Source organism: Lampetra planeri, chromosome 62 (genome assembly GCF_965212315.1).
Source record: "Lampetra planeri chromosome 62, kcLamPlan1.2.h2, whole genome shotgun sequence".
NCBI lineage: Eukaryota > Metazoa > Chordata > Hyperoartia > Petromyzontiformes > Petromyzontidae > Lampetra > Lampetra planeri.
In genome coordinates, this window is record NC_136168.1 from 2,897,362 (window position 1) to 2,918,602 (window position 21,241).

General features: G+C 46.9%; 1 protein-coding gene across 1 annotated transcript; it reads right to left on the reverse strand.

Annotated features, from left to right (window-relative positions):
• Positions 1-6,041: 6,041 nt before the first annotated feature.
• LOC144736701 (neuropeptide Y) lies at positions 6,042-9,628 on the reverse strand. Its single transcript, XM_078619309.1, has 3 exons — positions 9,423-9,628; positions 7,588-7,671; positions 6,042-6,066 (listed from the first exon to the last, which is right to left on the reverse strand). Exons 1-3 carry the CDS (start codon positions 9,626-9,628, stop codon positions 6,042-6,044), a joined length of 315 nt encoding a protein of 104 aa, XP_078475435.1.
• Positions 9,629-21,241: the final 11,613 nt, after the last annotated feature.

A 21,241-nucleotide genomic window follows, 5' to 3' on the forward strand; every position in this document is an offset into this window, starting at 1 on the left:
ATCCCTCCTCCTCCCTCCTCCCTCCACATCTCCCACCCTCTCCCCTCCTCCCTCCCCCCTCCTCATCCCTCCTCCCTCCTCCTCCCTCCTCCTCCACGTCTCCTCCCTCCCTCATCCCTCCTCCTCCCCCCTCCTCCCTCCACATCTCCCGCCCTCTCCCCTCCTCCTCCATCCTCATCCCTCCACCCTCCTCATCCCTCCTCCTCCCTCCTCCACCCTCCTCCTCCCTCCGCCTCCCTCCCTCATCCCTCCTCCTCCCTCCTCCTCCCTCCACATCTCCCGCCCTCTCCCCTCCTCCACATTTCCTCCCTCCCTCTCATCTCCTCCCTCTTCCCGCCTCTCCCCATCTCTCCCGCCCTCATCCCTGATCCTCATCTCACGCCCTCCTGCCTCGCCCCTCCTCTCCCTCCACATTCGGCCCACCTCCATTCGTTCTCCGTCACCCCCTCCTCCAAATCTCCGAAACTAAACTCACATTTTGTGTTTAATGTTAGCAGGTAAAGGCTCCGCTGAACTGATGTGTAGCTATTTTTTCAGAAGCGATCCTGGGCACCATCATCGTCATCACCACCACCACGTGGAAATGTGTAGCAGCAGCCAAAAACTCGAAACGCGTGGCGATGTTGATTCTGAATGCGAGGGGGAAGAAACGGAGGAAACGGAGAAAAATTCGCGTGACCACGGGGAGACAGAGAGAGAGAGACACCGCAAACTCCAAATATACAGCAGCAGGCGTCAGGGTCGGGTTGAACCCACGACATCCTGTGTACCAGGCGAGGTAGTTAACATCTCCTAGCCACCGTGATGATGATGAGAGAGACGCGCAAACTCCAAATATACAGCAGCAGGCGTCAGGGTTGAGATTGAACCCACGACCTCCTGTATACCAGGCGAGGTAGTTAACATCTCCTAGCCACCGTGATGATGATGAGAGAGAGACACGCAAACCCCAAATATACAGCAGCAGGCGTCAGGGTCGCGATCGAACCCACGACCTCCTGTATACCAGGCGAGGTAGTTAACATCTCCTAGCCACCGTGATGATGATAGAGAGACACGAAAACTCCAAATATACAGCAGCAGGCATCAGGGTTAAGATCGAACCCACGACCTTCTGTATACCAGGCGAGGTAGTTAACATCTCCTAGCCACCGTGATGATGATAGAGAGACACGAAAACACCAAATATACAGCAGCAGGCATCAGGGTTAAGATCGAACCCACGACCTTTTGTATACCAGGCGAGGTAGTTAACATCTCCTAGCCACCGTGATAATGATGAGAGAGAGAGAGACGCAAACTCCAAATATACAGCAGCAGGCGTCAGGGTCGGGTTGAACCCACGACCTCCTGTGTACCAGGCGAGGTAGTTAACATCTCCTAGCCACCGTGATGATGATGAGAGAGAGAGAGACACGCAAACTCCAAATATACAGCAGCAGGCGTCAGGATTGAGATCTAACCCACGACCTCTTGTATACCAGGCGAGGTAGTTAACATCTCCTAGCCACCGTGGCGCCCCACTGCCCTTATCCCTCCACCGCATCTCCTCCCTCATCTCCCACCACTCTTATCCTTCCTTCACATCTCCTTTCCCCAGCATTCCATCTTCTTTACAAATAAACACCAGTGGTGTGGAGGGCCGCCACACCATTTGATGGTGGTGGTGGTGGGTGTCTGTCACCGTTTGTGTATTGTCGGGGAGGGGAGAGGGCCTCACTTAAGGCCACCAGGGGCCTCGTCAATGGCCCCACCGGGGGCCTTGCGACGACCAACACGTGACCCACGCTGACACCCAAATTCGGAGTTGTTGACGAGGCAAAGGGGGGGGGGGCAAGCCCTGCGGTTACCCACGCACGACACCGCTGGCTCAAGGGCCACAGCGTTTGAAACCATTGTTGGGGTTTGACAGCAGCACGATGATGATGATGTGGTGGGGTGGGATGTTGTCACTGTTTGTGTGTTGTCGGAGGGGGGGGGCGCACGTCAGAGGCGACGCTAAAGGCCACCAGCCCCCCCCCTCCCCTCCCACGTGGGCCTTGCAGTGAAGACCTTCGTCTGGAGGGAGTCTTTCTCCGTCTCGTGCTCCGTGTCGAAGGAAACCCTTCCACCAGCAGTAGCGTGAGAAACTCATTGTAGGGATTAACATCACCCCCCCCCGCCCCTTGTTGGTGATTCACCTCTTAGCTGATCGTTGGCACGCTCGCACGCACTTTAAAGCCCCCTCCCAAAAAATACCGCCGGGAGGGAAATCGTCTGTCTCTGCTGCCTGGCACCACGTGGGTGACTGTGTGTGTGTGGTGAGACTCGTGAGACAGAGAGAGACATGTGTGTGTGTAGTGAGAGAGAGACACACAGAGAGAGACATCTGTGTGTGTAGTGAGAGAGAGACACACAGAGAGACATATGTGTGTGTAGTGAGACAGACAGAGACACAGAGAGAGAGACATCTGTGTGTGTAGTGAGACAGAGAGATACAGAGAGAGAGACATCTGTGAGTGTGTGTGAGACAGAGAGACACAGTGAGAGACATCTGTGTGTGTGAGTGAGACTCGTGAGACAGACAGACTTTGTGCAGTCAAACGCCCTGTAAGGATGCCCTAGGCATTTCTGTATCGTCATTCCTTCAATGAGAACTTCACAACATGATGCTGCTGCTACTGCTGCTGCTGGCCCCATGTGGCTACCCCTGCAGGCATCCTGATCGTTTCTCACTCAGAACTTTGGGCAGGCAGCCGCTGGGCAGATGTCGTGAGTGCTGGTGACACGTTCATTGTCTGTGCGACACAGCAGATTGAATTTGAAATGGTTGAGAGAGAGAGGGATAAAAACAAGGCAAGCCTAAACTCTTTGGTTCTTTCTTTTGAAAATAAAATTTTATTTTACAAAAAAAAAACACATTTTCTTTTCTACCTACGTGACTTTTACCGAAAGAACCAAAGAGTATGGATTCGTGCAGTCACGAAAGCTTCAAATCCAGGCAAGCCTAACAAAAAAACGCTTTATAGCTCATCTGATTCCTACCCGCGGTGTAAATAAATCGTCCGATTCTCTGCTGGAAGGGGGCGGTGGTGCTTGTGATGATGTGTGTCCCGGTGGGGGGGTTCATTGTTGCCGAGGTTCATGCCCTCGGCTTTCGCTGCGCCATGTAAGAAAATCCCCATGGGGGCCCACTACATTATCAATGACGTAGTAACTACATTATCAATGACGTAGTAACTACATTATCAGTGGTGTAGTGACTACATTATGAGTGGTGTAATAACTACTGTACATTATCAGTGGTGTAGTGACTACATTATCAGTGTTGTAGTGTCTACATTATCAGTGGTGTAGTGACTACATTATGAGTGGTATAATAACTACATTATCAGTGGTGTAGTAACTACATTATCAGTGGTGTAGTAACTACATTATCAGTGGTGTGGTAACTACATTATCAGTGGTGTAGCAACTACATTATCAGTGGTGTAGTAACTACATTATCAGTGACGTAGTAACTACATTATCAGTGGTGTGGTAACTACATTATCAGTGGTGTGGTAACTACATTATCAGTGGTGTAGTAACTACATTATCAGTGGTGTAGTAACTACATTATCAGTGGTGTAGTAACTACATTATCAGTGGTGTGGTAACTACATTATCAGTGGTGTAGTAACTACATTATCAGTGGTGTAGTAACTACATTATCAGTGGCGTAGTAACTACATTATCAGTGGTGTAGTAACTACATTATCAGTGGTGTAGTAACTACATTATCAGTGGTGTAGTAACTACATTATCAGTGGCGTAGTGACTACATTATCAGTGACGTAGTAACTACATTATCAGTGGTGTAGTGACTATATTATCAGTGGCGTAGTGACTACATTATCAGTGGTGTAGTGACTACATTATCAGTGGTGTAGTGACTACATTATCAGTGGTGTAGTAACTACATTATCAGTGGTGTAGTGACTATATTATCAGTGGTGTAGTAACTACATTATCAGTGGTGTAGTAACTACATTATCAGTGGTGTAGTGGCTACATTATCAGTGGCGTAGTGACTACATTATCAGTGGTGTAGTAACTACATTATCAGTGGTGTAGTAACTACATTATCAGTGGCGTAGTGACTACATTATCAGTGACGTAGTAACTACATTATCAGTGGTGTAGTGACTATATTATCAGTGGCGTAGTGACTACATTATCAGTGGTGTAGTAACTACATTATCAGTGGTGTAGTGACTACATTATCAGTGGTGTAGTGACTACATCATCAGTGACGTAGTAACTACATTATCAGTGACGTCGTGACTACATCATCAGTGACGTAGTTAATACATTATCCGTGACGTAGTAACTACATCATCAGTGACGTAGTAACTACATTATCAGTGGTGTAGTAACTACATTATCAATGACGTAGTATTTCGATTTAAAGCTTTTGTGACTGCAGGGATTCATCTTCTTGGTTCTTTCGGTAAAGTCACGTATTATTTCCCTTCTACGTGACTATACCGAAAGAACCAAGAAGAGTGACGTAGTAACTACATTATCAGTGACGTAGTAACTACATCAGTGACGTAGTGACTACATTATCAGTGACGTAGTAATTACATCATCAGTGACGTAGTGACTACATTATCAGCTCAGGAGGTGCGGCTGCCCCCCCCCCCCAAATATTTGTCTCTCGCACGGTCGCCCCCTAGAGGCTGTTTCTATATCGCGGCCTCCTCTTACCTACTAACCGCATCGTCGTTACGCCCACGGTCTCCAACATTTAACGCTGTAGGGGTGCACTCCGTCTTCGCAAAACGCAGTTCTCTCCAGCTCCGTAGTAGTTGCCTCTTAGCGATGTTACGTGACGCGCTCTAATTGAAGTAAGATAGAACGTGGAAGAGAAACGAAAGCATTTGCATAACTAAATTTAAACCGCGTTCTGAATATGTGCTGTCTTTCCGACAGCCCTGTTCTTCACCTGAGGACGGCTGCCTGCGTTGTAGCCGAAACGTCGTGAGAATTGTATTTTATTATGTTTTATTTTTATTATATTAATATTTGCCTTCTACGTGACTTTACCGAAAGAACAAAGCAGATAAATAGGTGTTGTTCTTCTTATTCTTCTTGTTTGACTCTTGCCGTTGACAACAAATCTCATGGTGGGTTGTCAAGAGGGGCCCCCCAAACTCGTAGCCTTGGGCTCCAGGGGAGAGTTGGGGAGGGGGCAATGCACCCCCCTGAATGCCCCCCCCCCCCTCCCACGCTCGCTACGCCAATGAACAGCGCTCAGCCAAGTAAAAACACACGCTCTGGGATGATGCTGCTGTCCATTTTATTATTGTGTTATATTCAAGTGAAATAAATTAAAAGACAGATCGTGGGGGGGTAGCGGTGGCACACAGAGGGGGAGTGGGGGGGGGGCTACATCGAAAACATACTTTGATATTTTTTCTTGGACCAATCCGATCCGCGAATTACGTCTCCCACATTACACATTTCAACACGTCGAATAAGACACAAACCACGACGCGATGTTCAATATGTACACGGCGCGAAAACAAACCAACGCGTGTTTTGTGAGTTTTTTTTTGTGTGTTTGTCAATTTTTTTTTCTTCCTTTTTTTGTCATCGTGTAACCATCCAGGGCAGCACAACACACGGGACAGGTTCATGCATTTCAACGGAAGGGGTTTTTATTTTTTAATCGCCTAATCGAGGCAGACCCGATGGTTGGTTTCAAATGGCAGAGCGTGATGGAACTTCTGACTTATCCATTTGGGGGGGGGGGGGGGCGATGGGGATGAGGAGGGGGGGGGGGGTTGGCGGTTTGGGGGGCGATGGGGAGGAGGAGGAGGGGGGAGTTAGGGGGGTGGAAAGGGGGTTGGGGGTCAATGGGGATGTGGAGTGGATTGGGGGGTGGGGGGCTGGGGAGGGGTGAGGAGGAATGGGGGGGGGGGGGATGGAGTGGAGGGGTTTGGGGGGCTCGATGGGTAGGAGGAGGAGAGAGGAGGTGGATGAAGAGTTGACGGGCATCTTCATTTCTAACCAAATCACCACATGGTCACGCTGTCAAATCTGCAAGGTAAGAGAGAGAGAGAGACGGCCCACCAGAGCCATCTGTTAACGACTTAATCAGAATATGAAAAAAAAAATGTACCCGTAAAAACAAAGTTTCTCACTATAAATCCTTTATATGCGTGTTCAATGGGCCACAACCCAGCCCACATTGGTCTTTGAAACGGGCGGCTAGAGTCCTCTCGTCCTCTGGCTTGAGATGGCTGCCACCTATGTGTCAGATGATTGCCTGCCACCATTAAGCAATTGGTAATTAAATATTTAAAAAAATTCCTAAAAAGTGTAAAATTTTGGAAAAAAATTTTCACGAAAATACATTGTCATGCACAACGAGTCTGTGTGCAAAATGTCAGCTCGATTGGATCATGGGAAGTGGGTTAAAAAACGACCGAAAGATTTGCTCGGTCGTAAGCGCGCAAGCAAGCAAGTGAACTTAATATAAAGGATTTAATAAAGAGAATGAATTGATGCTGCGTTGGCAGTGGTGCACAGATCACAAGCAGCAGCAACAACAAATAGCTCTCAACAACCGTCAACAACACTTTCGCTCTAATAAGGAAGACAATCAATATAATTGGCAAACGTTTTAGGCAATGGGCCGTCTTGATAGCATATAATAAATTTGGTACTGTTATAGCAAGCTAATACATTTGGTACTGTTATTCATAGCAGACGTTTCGAGCGATGAAGAATGACCATTGTCTGAAAACATCGCAAATCACACACACACAATATAACAAAGACAAAGATCCCCCGTGTAGCCTGTAACAGACTGCTGGGGCAAGTGCCGTTAGCGAGCACCTATGAAGGCTGGCACGACACGCACACGAAGGGGTGGGTGGCCGACACCAAGCTCGGCCGCCTTTGTCTCCCCAGTGGCGATGTTAACACACCACACCAGGTACTCATTCTGAGCTGAGTCGACCTAGGGGAGGCCCAGAACCGGTTCAGACAATCGTCACCGGCGTTGGCCGTGAGCGGGAATCGAACTCGGGTCGCCGGGTTCGTAGCGCGGCGCGCTAACCGCTGCACTCCGGCTCCCCACACACAATATACAAAGACAAAGATCCCCTGTATAGCCTTAACAGACTGTAGGGGCAAGTGCTGTTAGCGAGCACCTATGAAGGCCGGAACGGTACACGAGGGGGGTGGGTGGCCAGCACCACGCCCGACCGCCTTTGTCTCCCTAGTGGCAATGTTTACACACCGCACCAGGTACTCATTTGAGGCTGAGTCGACCTAGGGGAGGCCCGGGACCGGTTCAGATAATTGCCACTGGTGTTGGCAGCGCGCGGGAATCGAACCCGTGTCGCCGGGTTCACAGCGCAGCGCGCTAACCGCTACACTACCGCTCTCTAGGTGACTTTAATGAAAGAACCAAGAAGATATTTCTAATTTATTTAAACTTTTACCTACGTGACTTTACCGAAAAAAACAAAGAGTATGGATCCTTGCAGTCGCGAAAACTTCAAATCTAGATGCGATGCGACCACAGGGTAACCCGAGCAACAGAATTCGTACCTTGGGTTGCTGCTCCTATCACCACGATTTTCTTGAAATATAAACTCTGGGACGTAGGGTTCGGTCAGTGTCCTCTTTCCATACCTTTTGGTGGAAAACGAAAGTGAACAACACCGACAACGACGATACTCATTATAATGATGGAACGCATTACTAAAAAAAAACACAGCGGTCAATAGTGCGACATCAACAACACCTATTAAAATACATCACTCACATCGGCCATGTATGTTGAACTTCTTCTTGGTTCTTTCGGTAAAGTCACGTAGAATGGAAATAATAAAATAATAAAAATAAAACATAATAGAATAATTCTCACGACGTTTCGGCCACAACGCAAGCAGCCGTCCTCATGTGAAGAACAGGTCTGTCGGAAAGACAGCGTCTGAATGAACACCACCAGGCTTGGCAGCGTATATTTAAGCTGGGTTTATTATGTTTTTTTTTTATTATTTCCATTCTACGTGACTTCACCGAAAGAACCAAGAAGATGAATCCCTGCAGTCACGAAAGCTTTAAATCGAAAAATATGTTGAACTTCTTTCACACTGTACGTAATCAACCGTGCTAATTGTGGGTGCGGGGGATGGACAACAAACTAAACACACACACAAACTGTCCTCAAGAAATGAGTTTTCAATCGAGATGATTTAGCTCTTAGCATCGGAAGGAACAGACCCATGGATACCCACAGAGATCCAGAGACTCGTGTAGAAACATAGACACCAACAGAAACCCACACAGACCCATAGAGACCCATACTCATTCATAAACTTCGAACTTATTTCGCAACCGCAAGTTCCAAAAAAGCAGGCCATGATACATCCACTGCTGGATGAAGGCCTCCCTTATCCACGCACGATGCAACGTCAACCCGGCACCTGAACTCAATGTCTGTCGAGTTTCTTTCGCACCGTACGTAGCCAACCGTGCCCAAAAAACAAGGCCGTAGCCATGGAGTCAACATTGGGGGGACCAAATTTTCCAGGGGGTCCTCCCCCAGAAACAAATCGAAATTTGAAAACGAATTTCCTGCAATTTCCTGCCTAAAATATTGAAAAATTCATTAACACATAGGATGGACTTTTTCTTTATTTTTTAACAATAATGTATAATAGTATATTGCATTAGATTGCTCTGTTTTCCCTTTTTTTACCTTTTATTGTTTCATTGTATGTAATGGCACAGATTCGGGATTAATAAAGTACAACCATAACCACAATCATATAAACAGACATCTATTTTATAGCGATATATTTGAGGGAGGGGGTATATTTTGAGCATATTTGAATATTTATGGGGGGGATGTGCCCCCCCCCCCCCATATATTATAATTACGGCCTTGCCAAAAACACCTGCACGCCGGATAGGCGTGGGCCACACACGTCTCTGTAAGCAACAACAAAATCAACTCGACTTGACTTTTCTGGATTGTTCTCAATTACATTGATTGGGGTGGGGGGCGGGGCGTGGTTGCCGTGTGGGGTGGGGGGTGGGTTTGCCCCTCCCCCCCTCGCCCCCCACAACTCTGGACCCGCAGGGGCCGGTCCGTGTCTGGGGGGTTGGGGGGCTGGACAGGGGGGGGGGGAGTTGGTTGGGGAGGGGAGCGGGGGGGGGGGCGTTGGGGAAGGGTCGGGGAGGGGCCGGTCCAGGTCAGGGGGTAGGGGAGCCGGTTCGGGGGGGGGGGCGTGGGGTGGGGGGCCGATGCGGCTCCAGGGTCAGGCGGGGGGGGGGGGGAGCCGGACCACGTGGGGGGGGGGGGGGCGCTGGTTCGGGTCGGGGGTGGTGTTGTTGGTGGTGGCGGTATTGGTGTTGGTGGTGGTTGTTTCACGCACCGTTGCCGGGTGATGAGGTTGATGTAGTGGCGCACGGCAGACAGGTACCGGGCCAGATCCTCAGCGGGGGCGTCCTCCCCGGGGCTGTCGGGCTTGTTGGGGAAAGCGGCCGCGCCACGAGCACACGAGCTCGCCAGCAAGCACAGAGCGATCGCGCAGAGCCACACCCGCGCGGAGCCCCGCGTTCCGGCAAAGCAACTCATCATCCCTGCGGTGGACAGAGGACGCAACGTCATCCGACATCAAGAACAACAACAACAAACACACACACGGATAAAGTCCACCCAGGGCTGCTGAATGAATGACTTCCATATCGTAATAGTTGTTGTTTTACCCTTCTATCTGGCAACAAAACTGACACCTTTCTTTACAAGGAGTCATGTTTGCATAGACCGCAATACCTGCAGCCATAATGCAAACAAAAAACACAACTCTGATAATGTGCACTATTATGTTATGTTTTTTGTTTGCATTATGACTGCAGGTATTGTAGTCTATGCAAACATGACTCCTTGTAAAAAAAAGGTGTCAGTTTTGTTGCCAGATAGAAGGGTAACAAAACAATTATCATATTTTTTACTGGCAAATGAGGTTCCAATGGTGACTTCCATATCGTTCGCCACCCCCCCCCCCCGTATCTCTCCCGAGCGACAGATATGGAGAAGGGAGACATCGTACTCTTAGTTCTTTTGGTAAAGTCATGTAGGTAAAAAATGAAATAAAAATTAATAAAAATAAAATTAAAATTAAATTTACATTATTTACCTACGTGACTTTACCGAAAGGAATAATAGTATGAATCCTTGCAGTCACGAAAGCTTCAAATCTAGAATTAAGGGAGACATCGTCACGGCGACGCACTTACTCAGTTGTCTGCTGGCTTGAACCACCTGAATGTGAAAATGTAATTATGTTGCTCTGCGGTCTACGTCGGCAGCCGTACGACAGAATGAGAAGATTCTAGATTTGAAGCTTTCGTAACTGCAAGGATTCATACTCTTAGGTTTTTTCGGTAAAGTCACGTAGGGAAAATAATTAATAAAAAGAAATAATAAAAAATAATAAAAATAAAGAATAATAATTTATTATTCTTTATTTCTATTATTTTTTTATGAATTTTTATTATTATAAATTTTTACCTACCTGACTTTACCGAAAAAAAACCTAAGAGTAAGTATGAGAAGAGTATCGCAACCTTCCCGGCACCGCACCGCCGAATATACAAAGACAAAGATCCCCCGTGGAGCGTCAGCAGACTGTCGGGGCAAGTGCTGTTCGCGAGCCGCACCTATGAAGGCCGGCACTGTGGCACCCGAGGGGGTGGGTGGCCAGCACCTCGCCCTCCGGGTTCTGAGCTTTCCCTGCCATAGCGAAAAAAACCTCCCAACTATACCAACGTTATTGGCCAAAGATCTCAATGATGAATGTAAAAAAAATAATTCTGCAAATAATTGTTTACTCTTTGGTTCGTTCGGTAAAGTCACGTACAGGTACAAAATAATAGACCACGACGTTTCGATCGCAACACAAGCGGCCGTCATCAGGCGAGGCAATCACAGCAGAAAGAAGTTTCCCTGCTGTGGTTGTCCCACCTGATGACAGTCGCTTGTGTTACGATCACGCCTAGCAACATCTCGCCAAGACCCTCTTAAAAAAGAGTCTTGAGACTCGGCGACTCGGCTTTCCTGGGTAAATAAGCGTAAACATAAATAAATACCAATTTTAAAGGCTGCATGACTCGAAAACACATCGAAACCGCACCCTCCGAATAAAACGGTTGGCTACGTACGGTGCGAAAGAAGTTCAACATACGTATATACATAGACTCACACGGAGACCCAGAGTCACACAGAGACCCATCAGAGTGATGGATAATATGTAGATACGTTGCCAATTTTTTAAACTAGGTAGGATCAAGTGGGGGGGAGGACCCTGATCAATTTAGCTAAAAGAAACACATCGCTTAAATATTAACAGTTTTTTGGGGTTAGATGTAACCCAAAAATAATCCCGTATTATGGATAATATTGGTCGTGAAAGCTGACGTGTTAAACTGACTAATCTCTATGGGGATACTTTTCTTCAAACCAGAAAATGTTGAGAAACTCCAAATTAAGCAATTTATGCGATCTAACACCCCCCCCCCCCCCCAAACCTGTATTATGGACATCGTTTTAAGTCTGTGGAGCACATGTAAGGTGACGTGGTTGCAATGTGTGTAGAATTAGAACACTCGCCACCATAATCCATTCTATTTAAGATTCTCTACGAGACGGATTTCGAGAAACCGCTAAACCCTCAAACGGCAAAAGGTGATTGATTGATACAACCCCCTGGCATGAGCAGATGTATTTATGTTTTAAATTGGCTAAGAGATGTTAACTACCTCGCCTGGTATGCAGGAGGTCGGGGGTTCGATCCCGATCCTGATGCCTGCTGCTGTATATTTGGAGTTGGCGTGTCTCTCTCTCTCTCTCTTTCATCATCATCATCACGGTGGCTAGGAGATGTTAACTACCTCGCCTGGTATGCAGGAGGTCGCGAGTTCAAGCCCGACCCTGACGCCTGCTGCTGTATATTTGGAGTTTGCGTGTCTCTCTCTATTTCATCATCATCATCATCACGGTGGCTAGGAGATGTTAACTACCTCGCCTGGTATGCAGGAGGTCGGGGGTTCGATCCCGACCCTGACGCCTGCTGCTGTGTATTTGGAGTTTGAGTGTCCTCCCGTGGTCGCGTGGATTTTTCTCCGGGCCCTCCGGGTTTTTCCCTCCACATTTAGAATCGACATCACGAGTATCTGGCTGCTAGACATTTCCATGTGATGAAAAGCCACTTCGTCCAGCTATGATTTGCCGAAATACAGGTCGCTTCTGAAAAAATAACTGTGGATCTTACCTGGTACAAAAAAATATAGAAAAGCTACAGCATTGAATTTCGATTTAACGCTTTCGTGACTGCAGGGATTCATCTTCTTGGTTCTTTCGGTAAAGTCACGTAGAAGGGAAACAATAAAATAATAAAAATTAATTCAGACGCTGTCTTTCCGACAGACCTGTTCTTCACCTGAGGACGGCTGCTTGCGTTGTGGCCGAAACGTCGTGAGAATTGTATTTTATTATGTTTTATTTTTATTATTTTATTATTTCCATTCTACGTGACTTTACCGAAAGAACCAAGAAGACTACAGCATTGAATTGTGCCGTTAATCGCTAACCGGTTTTTATTTTAAATATAAGGGACTCCTCTGCTTACGAACATTCAACTTACAACCTTTCAGAGATAAGAACAAACCCTATGTCCAGTTGCCTGTTAGGACCGAGAGGCGTAGGTTCAATCGCTACGTTGAGTGTACACGTTTACAACATGTTTGGAATCGAGTAAAGTTGGACTTACGAACAAATTGACTTACGAACAGACCTCTAGAATCGAACTCGTTCGTAAGCAGAGGCGTCCCTGATTAGCGTAGTGTGTATAGTAGTGTAGTAGTAGTATATAGTCGTGTAGTGTGTATAGTAGTGTAGTGTGTATCGTAGTGTAGTGTATATAATAGTGTAGTGGGTATAGTAGTGTAGTGTGTATAGTAGTGTAGTGTATATAGTAGTGTAGTGGGTATAGTAGTGTAGTGTGTATAGTAGTGTAGTAGTATATAGTCGTGTAGTATGCATAGTAGTGTAGTGTGTATCGTAGTGTAGTGTATATAGTAGTGTAGTGGGTATAGTAATGTAGTGTGTATAACAGTGTGTAGTGTCTTCTTGGTTCTTTCGGTAAAGTCACGTAGAAGGGAAATAAAAAAATAATAAAAAATAAAACATTATGTTTTATAGGAGGGTCATGTTTTATTTTTATTATTTTATTATTTCCCTTCTACGTGACTTTACCGAAAGAACCAAGAAGATGAATCCCTGCAGTCACGAAAGCTTTAAATCGAAAAGTGTGTAGTGTATATAGTAGTGTATATAGTAGTGTAGTATGTATAGTAGTGTGTAGTAGTATATAGCATGTATTCTATTATTTAAATTCATTTTCCTATTTTCAATGAGAAAACGTGGTGTGCATTTGTGTTATTCCTTCACATAAAGTCCGGGTCACAAAAGCAAAGTTTGTGGGTAATTATAGCCATTTTCTATTCTTTTGAGGCATAAGCATGTAGAAAATAACACTTACAACCCAAGAACAAAAATCGTGTTACATAGTGTAATGTCGGCATTGTCCTTGAAATATATTGGCCTGCATGTTTAACTTCTTTCGCACCGTACGTAGCCAAACGTGCTAATCGATTAATGCAGACCTGATGCTTTGAAATCGATGTTTATTTGGTGTTTGACCCTCCTGTATTTATGCCTCATATATATCTATGATTTACAGTTGTCATTGACATTGTTACTTTTAATCGCTTTCTGTGCTTTGATGTCCCTCCAATTCCGACCGTTCGACGCTCCAGTTCTTTCCATTGCCACGTGCTACGGCTGACTGCTACAGCCGAGGAAAAACAACAACGTCTGCAAGCGTTTAAACATTAAATGTTACCATAATATCCCGAGGATTCCCTCTCCCTGGGGAAAAAAAGTCAACCTCAAATGAATGTGTCCAGCAGTCGATGATTAACTTCATAGCTGGAATGAGCCTCTGGAGTGGCAGCCTCGACAATGGTACGTACCGATTTAAAGCTTTCGTGACTGCAGGGATTCATCTTCTTGGTTCTTTCGGTAAAGTCACGTAGAAGGGAAATAATAAAATAAAAAAATTTAACATAATAAAATATAATTACATTTCGATTTAAAGCTTTCGTGACTGCAGGGATTCATCTTCTTGGTTCTTTCGGTTAAGTCACGTAGAAGGGAAATAATAAAATACAAAAAATAAAACATAATAAAATATAATTAAATTTCGATTTAAAGCTTTCGTGACTGCAGGGATTCATCTTCTTGGTTCTTTCGGTAAAGTCACGTAGAAGGGAAATAATAAAATAATAAAAATCAAACATAATAAAATAATTCTCACGACGTTTCGGCCACAACGCAAGGACGGCTGCTTGCGTTGTGGCCGAAACGTCGTGAGAATTATTTTATTATGTTTGATTTTTATTATTTTATTATTTCCCTTCTACGTGACTTTACCGAAAGAACCACAAAGAAAAAACAACGGTATGTACGTTGAACTTCTTACGTACCGTACGTAGCCAACCGTGCTAATTGATTTATTGTGTTTTTTTTACCTCCATGATCAAGTCCTCGCTTAATGCGTTGTGTTCACGCAAACTCGTTTTTCGCTATAACACCGTTTCTGCTATTGGGGGAACGCTTTTTGCACAACAGCGGAAGGCGCTTCGTTATAACGCGGGATGCGTGCCGTTGTAACACGGAAGGCGCTTCGTTATAACGCGGGATGCACGCCATTATGGGGTGGAATGCACGCTGTTAGAACGCGGTTTCTGAATGGTCGACGACGAACTACTTTCATGAGCTGCGCGGCTGAGCGGACCGATACGAGCACGCGGAGTAATGCGGCACGCGGCGATGCACCCTCGTCTCGATTCATTGTCTCGCCATTGGAATGCCTGCGGGGTGAAACAAACAGCGGGAAATGTAATTCGACGACTCGGCCGTTTCTCGCCGAACGCGGCAACCTGTTCAGAAAGGCCGCCTCCAACGAGCGCGTTGAACGCGACGTTGGATAGCCGTGGATTCAAAGTTCTTCGACTGCAATTCACGCCAACGTGAGCCTGCCTCGTGACTCGTCTGATCGCTGGCGACGTCACAGTCGCACGTTCTGCCAGTTACAACGGACGTAGTCAATTGACATCACGTGACCGGTGCATCACGTGACCGGTGACATCACGTGACCGGATGACATCACGACTGAATTGCCGTGCCGTCGATGAACTCCGCGATAATCGTGGCAGCAGCAGCAGCAGACGCGAATATTTGATGATGACGATCATGATGATGATCATGATGATGATCATGATGACTATGCAGAAATGGAGAGAGAAAAAAAAATAACAACTATCCGGGCAGTGTGCGGAGACTGTGGTCAATCACCCAGAACAGAACCGTGGGACAGAAAGCGACTTAACGCTCGATTTACAAATACGAATCAAGAGGGGGAGACATCATCATCACAGCACCGACGATTCACCACCATCCGCTACGACTCACGCAATCGTCTGGGCTCATCAACCACCTCGATGTGACGTCACAGTTGCTGCTCTACGTCAATAGCATAGACACACATGGAGACCCACAGACTCACACAGAGACCCATAGACTCACATAGAGACCCACAAACTCACACAGAGACCCATAGACTCACATAGAGACCCACAGACTCACACAGAGACCCATAGACTCACATAGAGACCCACAGACTCACACAGAGACCCATAGACTCACATAGAGACCCATAGACTCACATAGAGACCCACAGACTCACACAGAGATCCCACAGACTCACGCAGAGACCCATACGCTCACACAAAGACCCATAGACTCACACAGAGACCCACAGTTTGTTGTCCTTCCCATCGCACCTCCAATGAGCACGGCTGGCTACATACGGTGCGAAAGAAGTTCAACACGCACACGCACAACCATAGGTCTCTCCGTGTTTCTCGCTCTACCCGTCTCGCTCGCTCTCTCTCTCTCTGTGCGTCCACCTCTTCCACGCTCTCCGTCTCTCTCGGCGTCTCTCTTCAGCGAGTCCCTCTTTGCTTCACGTCCACCAATCTCCACGTCTCCCTTCGTTTCTCATCGCACCAACGTCTCTCTCTCTCTCTGTGTGTGTCGATCTCCAATACCCCCCACCCCCCTACCCCCCCCCTCTATCCCCCCAGCCCCCACCATTCCCCCCACCCCCTTCTCCCCCTGGCTACGTAAGACGGCGGGGGGGGGGGGCTGGAGTGTGGGGGGTGATGTGCGTGTTTGGTTAGATTCAGGGTCTTGAGAGCATCCACAACTTTAATATACAGGAGGGAGAGGGGCAGGATTGGGTGCGTCTTATTATCCGGCAAATACGGCACCCGTTATAAATAAATCCCGTTTCTCGTGTTTCCCTACTCAATGTCAACACGTGCTTTGTCTTCTCGATATGATGATGTCCCTGTCGTTGGTTTATGATGATGATCACATATATATTTATTTTAACCCCCACCCCGCCGCCACCACCACCACACACAAATGTGTAACTGTATCACAGAGTAACGCGAATTCTGTGAGCACTGGTGAGGGTTGTGCAGGAACGGATACCAAAACAAAACAGGGTGGCCCAAAATTCAGGACACACGGTTATTTCATATGTAATACATTTTAACACGAGAATGAATACACAAAAAACAATAGTTTTTTTTTACTTAAGTTAATATTGTATCTCGTTATTAATATATATTCTTCTAAGTCCTAAATTAATTTCGTCACTAGTACAGCACCACCGGTTGTGTTGGAGAACAAAGCCACAACATTTACAATCCGAGTACGACGTTTCGCCAGTAATTACAGCTAGCTTAATCAGGCAACATCCAGATTCGTGGAGAAATCCTGTTTCGTTGCTTAAATAGATGGGGTAGATGTGGTGACATCACATGTGAGCACTTCTTGTGTGAAAAAAACCCTCTGCATTATGGATATTATCTTTGGTCCGCGTAGGGAAGCGATGTAGGGATTAGTTCCCCGGGTACTGGTCTCATACATTGGTGTGAAAACTGCACAATTTCAGCAAAGTCCATATAACGTAAACTAGCACGAACAAACGTGTGTATTATTTTTAAGAAGAATGTAATGAACCTTAGAACAGTTATAAACACCTAAACTTTAAAACACTCTTACACACATGAACCTCAGACCAGTTTTAAACACCTAAACCTTAGAACACTCTTACATCCCTGAACTTTAGGTCAGTCTTAAACACCTAAACCTTAGACCAGTTTTAAACACCTAAACCTTAGAACACTCTTACATACCTAAACCTCAGACCAGTCTTAAACACCTAAACCTTAGAACACTCTTACATACCTGAACCTTAGACCAGTTATAAACACCTAAACCTTACAACACGATTACATCCCTGAACTTTCGATCAGTCTTAAACACCTAAACCTTAGACCAGTTTTCAACACCTAAACCTTAGAACACTATTACGTCCCTGAAGCTTAGACCACTCTTAAAGACCTGAACCTTTGAACGCCTGAGCCCAGAATGGCAATTGCCTGCCCACCCCCCTTCCTCCCCCAAAGAAAATCCTGCACACCCCCCCCCGCCTACTGTGATGAGTCCGGTGTGTCTGATAGCGTCGATGCAACTGGCAATGCCGTCCAGAATGTCAGCATGTTGTAATGTCATGATGTGAGAGGGAGGATGTGGAATAGAAAAAAAATCACATAAAAAAAACAGGGAAAGATGATTTTAAACATTGAATAGACACGGTGGACAAACGACGCGCAGGCGTTTGCATTACGGATATCAGCAGAGTACGCCACGAGACCATGAATGAGAAACGGGAGAGAGAAAGGCAAAGTGAGATGACTTGGACGTAGAATGAGTAAGCTGGAGACTGAATGTGTGCTCACTGGGACAATTAGAGGTACCATACAAATAGTGATTAATGAACGCAGTTTTTTTTTTTTCTAAATCGCCGTTCAGATTGGTCATCTCAAAGCGCTGTACATCAGTGAATTTTATTTATTTATTTATTGTTCTATCAGGTAAGGGCCCCACTCAATTATATTGCTCTTTATCAGGAGCGACCTGGACATCGCAAGTGATGGCTCAACGAAGTTGGCTAATCATCGTGTGGAAATGTATTTAAGGGCCAAATAGTCTAAACGCATTTTTTTTCTAGATGTGGAGGGGGTAAAAAAATCGGAGGACTCGGAGATGAATTCACGCAACTGCGAGGAGAGATCCAGAGAGAGACACGCAGACTCCAAATATACAGCAGCAGGCATCAGGATTGGGATCGAACCCACGACCTCCTGTATACCAGGCGAGGTAGTTAACATCTCCGAGCCACCGTGATGATAATGAGAGAGAGACACGCAAACTCCAAATATACAGGAGGCATCAGGGTCGGGATCGAACCCACGACCTCCTGCATACCAGGTGAGGTAGTTAACATCTCCTAGCCACTGTGATGATGATGAGAGAGAGAGAGAGACACGCAAATTCCAAATATACAGCAGGCGTCAGGGTCGGTATCGAACCCACGACCTCCTGCATACCAGGCGATGTAGTTAACATCTCCTAGCCACAGCGGCACCACAAATGTGTATATATATATCTACAAAATAAAGGAAGCCAGGGGGGAAAGACAGCGTGTAAAGTTGCGCACGAGCATGCAACCGGGAGTGTTTCAGGGCAAAGTTCTCGAGAAAAACGATCACGGCCGCAAACCGAACGAGGAGGGCATTCCCAGCGTTCTCACACAGAGAAGGCGACTCACGCGGGAGCTGTCACCAGCGCATCGTACTCACTCACTCGAGCACGTGTAGCGAAGAGATGCGACGGCTGTGGTGGTGCTGGTGGTGCTGGTGGTGGGTAGGTAGAGGGTCGTCTCTCTCTCTCGTCGGCGTTGTCCGTGCGTCTCCCTCTTCTGAAGCCAATTCCTCTCGGCTCGCGCCCCTTTTATAGCGAGAAGGTGCGCGCGCGCGCGTGCGCATGTACGCGTGCACGCGCGCGCGCGCACGAACCAACCACGCACATCACCCCCCCCCACACACACTCCAGCCCACCCCCCCTCCCTCCGTCTTACCTAGCCAGGGGGAGAAGGGGGTGGGGGTAATGGTGGGGGCTGGGGGGAGGGATAGAGGAGAGGAACGAGGGGGGGGGGTAGGGGGGTGGGGGGTATTGGAGATCGACACACACAGAGAGAGAGACGTTGGTGCGATGAGAAACGAAGGGAGACGTGGAGATTGGTGGACGTGAAGCGAAGAGGGACTCGTTGAAGAGAGACGCCGAGAGAGACGGAGTCTATGGGTCTCTGTGTGAGTCTATGGGTCTCTTTGTGAGTCTATGGGTCTGTGTGAGTCTGTGGATCTCTGTGTGAGTCATGGGACTCTGTGTGAGTCTATGGGTCTCTGTGTGAGTTTGTGGGTCTCTATGTGAGTCTATGGGTCTCTGTGTGGGTCTATGGGTCTCTGTGTGAGTTTGTGGGTCTCTGTGTGAGTCTATGGGTCTCTTTGTGAGTCTATGGGTCTATGTGTGAGTCTATGGGTCTCTTTGTGAGTCTATGGGTCTCTGTGTGGATCTATGGGTCTGTGTGAATCTATGGGTCTCTGTGTGAGTCTATGGGTCTCTTTGTGAATCTATGGGTATCTGTGTGAGTCTGTGGGTCTCTGTGTGAGTCTATGGGACTCGGTGTGAGTCTATGGGTCTCTGTGAGTCTATGGGTCTCTGTGTGAGTCTATGGGTCGCTGTGTGAGTCTATGGGTCTCTGTGTGGGTCGATGGGTCTCTGCGTGAGTCTATAGGTCTCTGTGTGAGTCTATGGGTCTCTGTGTGTCTATGGGTCTCTGTGTGAGTATGTGGGTCTCTGTGTGGGTCAATGGGTCTCTGTGTGAATCTATGGGCCTCTGTGTGAGTCTATGGGTCTCTGTGTGAGTCTATGGGGCTCTGTGTGAGTCTATGGGTCTCTGTGTTAGTATGTGGGTCTCTGTGTGAGTATGTGTGTATGGTTAACTTCTTTCGCACCGTACGTAACCAACCCTGCTTGTCGGAGGTGCAGGCGAACGACAAGAAACCAAACGCAACAACAACATAAAACACATTTCTAAAGAAGTGAGTTTGTCAATGTAGATGATTTAAAAGTGCATAGTTCAAGTGGCTTCTCTTCCTAACATCGGAAGGAAGAGCGTTCCAGACGGCCGCAGGAGCGCAACTGAAAGCGGTGAACGCCGTAGCCGCTGCTGCTGCTGCCAGGATGGGCTGGCTGAGTGTGGCGTGGTGATGGTTGTGTGTAGCTCCTAGACGATATCGACAGCGAGCTATTTGTGGTTCGCTTGTGACGAGCGCTTCGTGTGTTGTAATCAGCGTGACCTTATCACGACTTTTATTCTTTGGGAACCGATTAAACAGCGGTTTAACACGTATATCGTTCACGATACAGGTTTTTGTGTGGGGTTAGAGGGCGTAAATATATCAATGTGTCCATATTCTTTGGTTATTTCGGAAAAGTCACGTAGGTATAAAATAAAATAAATCACGACGTTTCGGGCGCAACACAAGCGTCCGTCCGACGACGTCATCGGACGAACGTCATCGGACGGACGCTTGTGTTGCGCCCGAAACGTCGTGATTTATTTGTATTTTCTACCCACGTGACTTCACCGAAAGAACCAAAGAGTATCGATTCCTGCAGTCACGAAAGCTTCAAATCAGGATATCAATGCGTCGTTAAACCCGCCACCACCCGACGCAGCCAATGAGTGAGGTTTGTCGCGTAACGATGGAAAGTTCTAGCCCACGTCACGTGACGTTGAACACGTTCTGTTAACGTAGCGAACCTTTACGAATTGGCTGCGTCGGGTGGTGGCGGGTTTAATGACACGTTGATATATCTTCTTGGTTCTTTCGGTAAAGTCACGTAGAAGGGAAGTAATAAAATAATAAAAATAAAACATAATAACATTATTCTCACGACGTTTCGGCCACAACGCAAGCAGCCGTCCTCAGGTGAAGAACAGGTCTGTCGAGGCGACAGCGTCTGAATGACCTGGTTTTCACCTGAGGACGGCTGCTTGCGTTGTGGCCGAAACGTCGTGAGAATTGTTTTATTATGTTTTATTTTTATTATTTTATTATTTCCATTATACGTGACTTTACCGAAAGA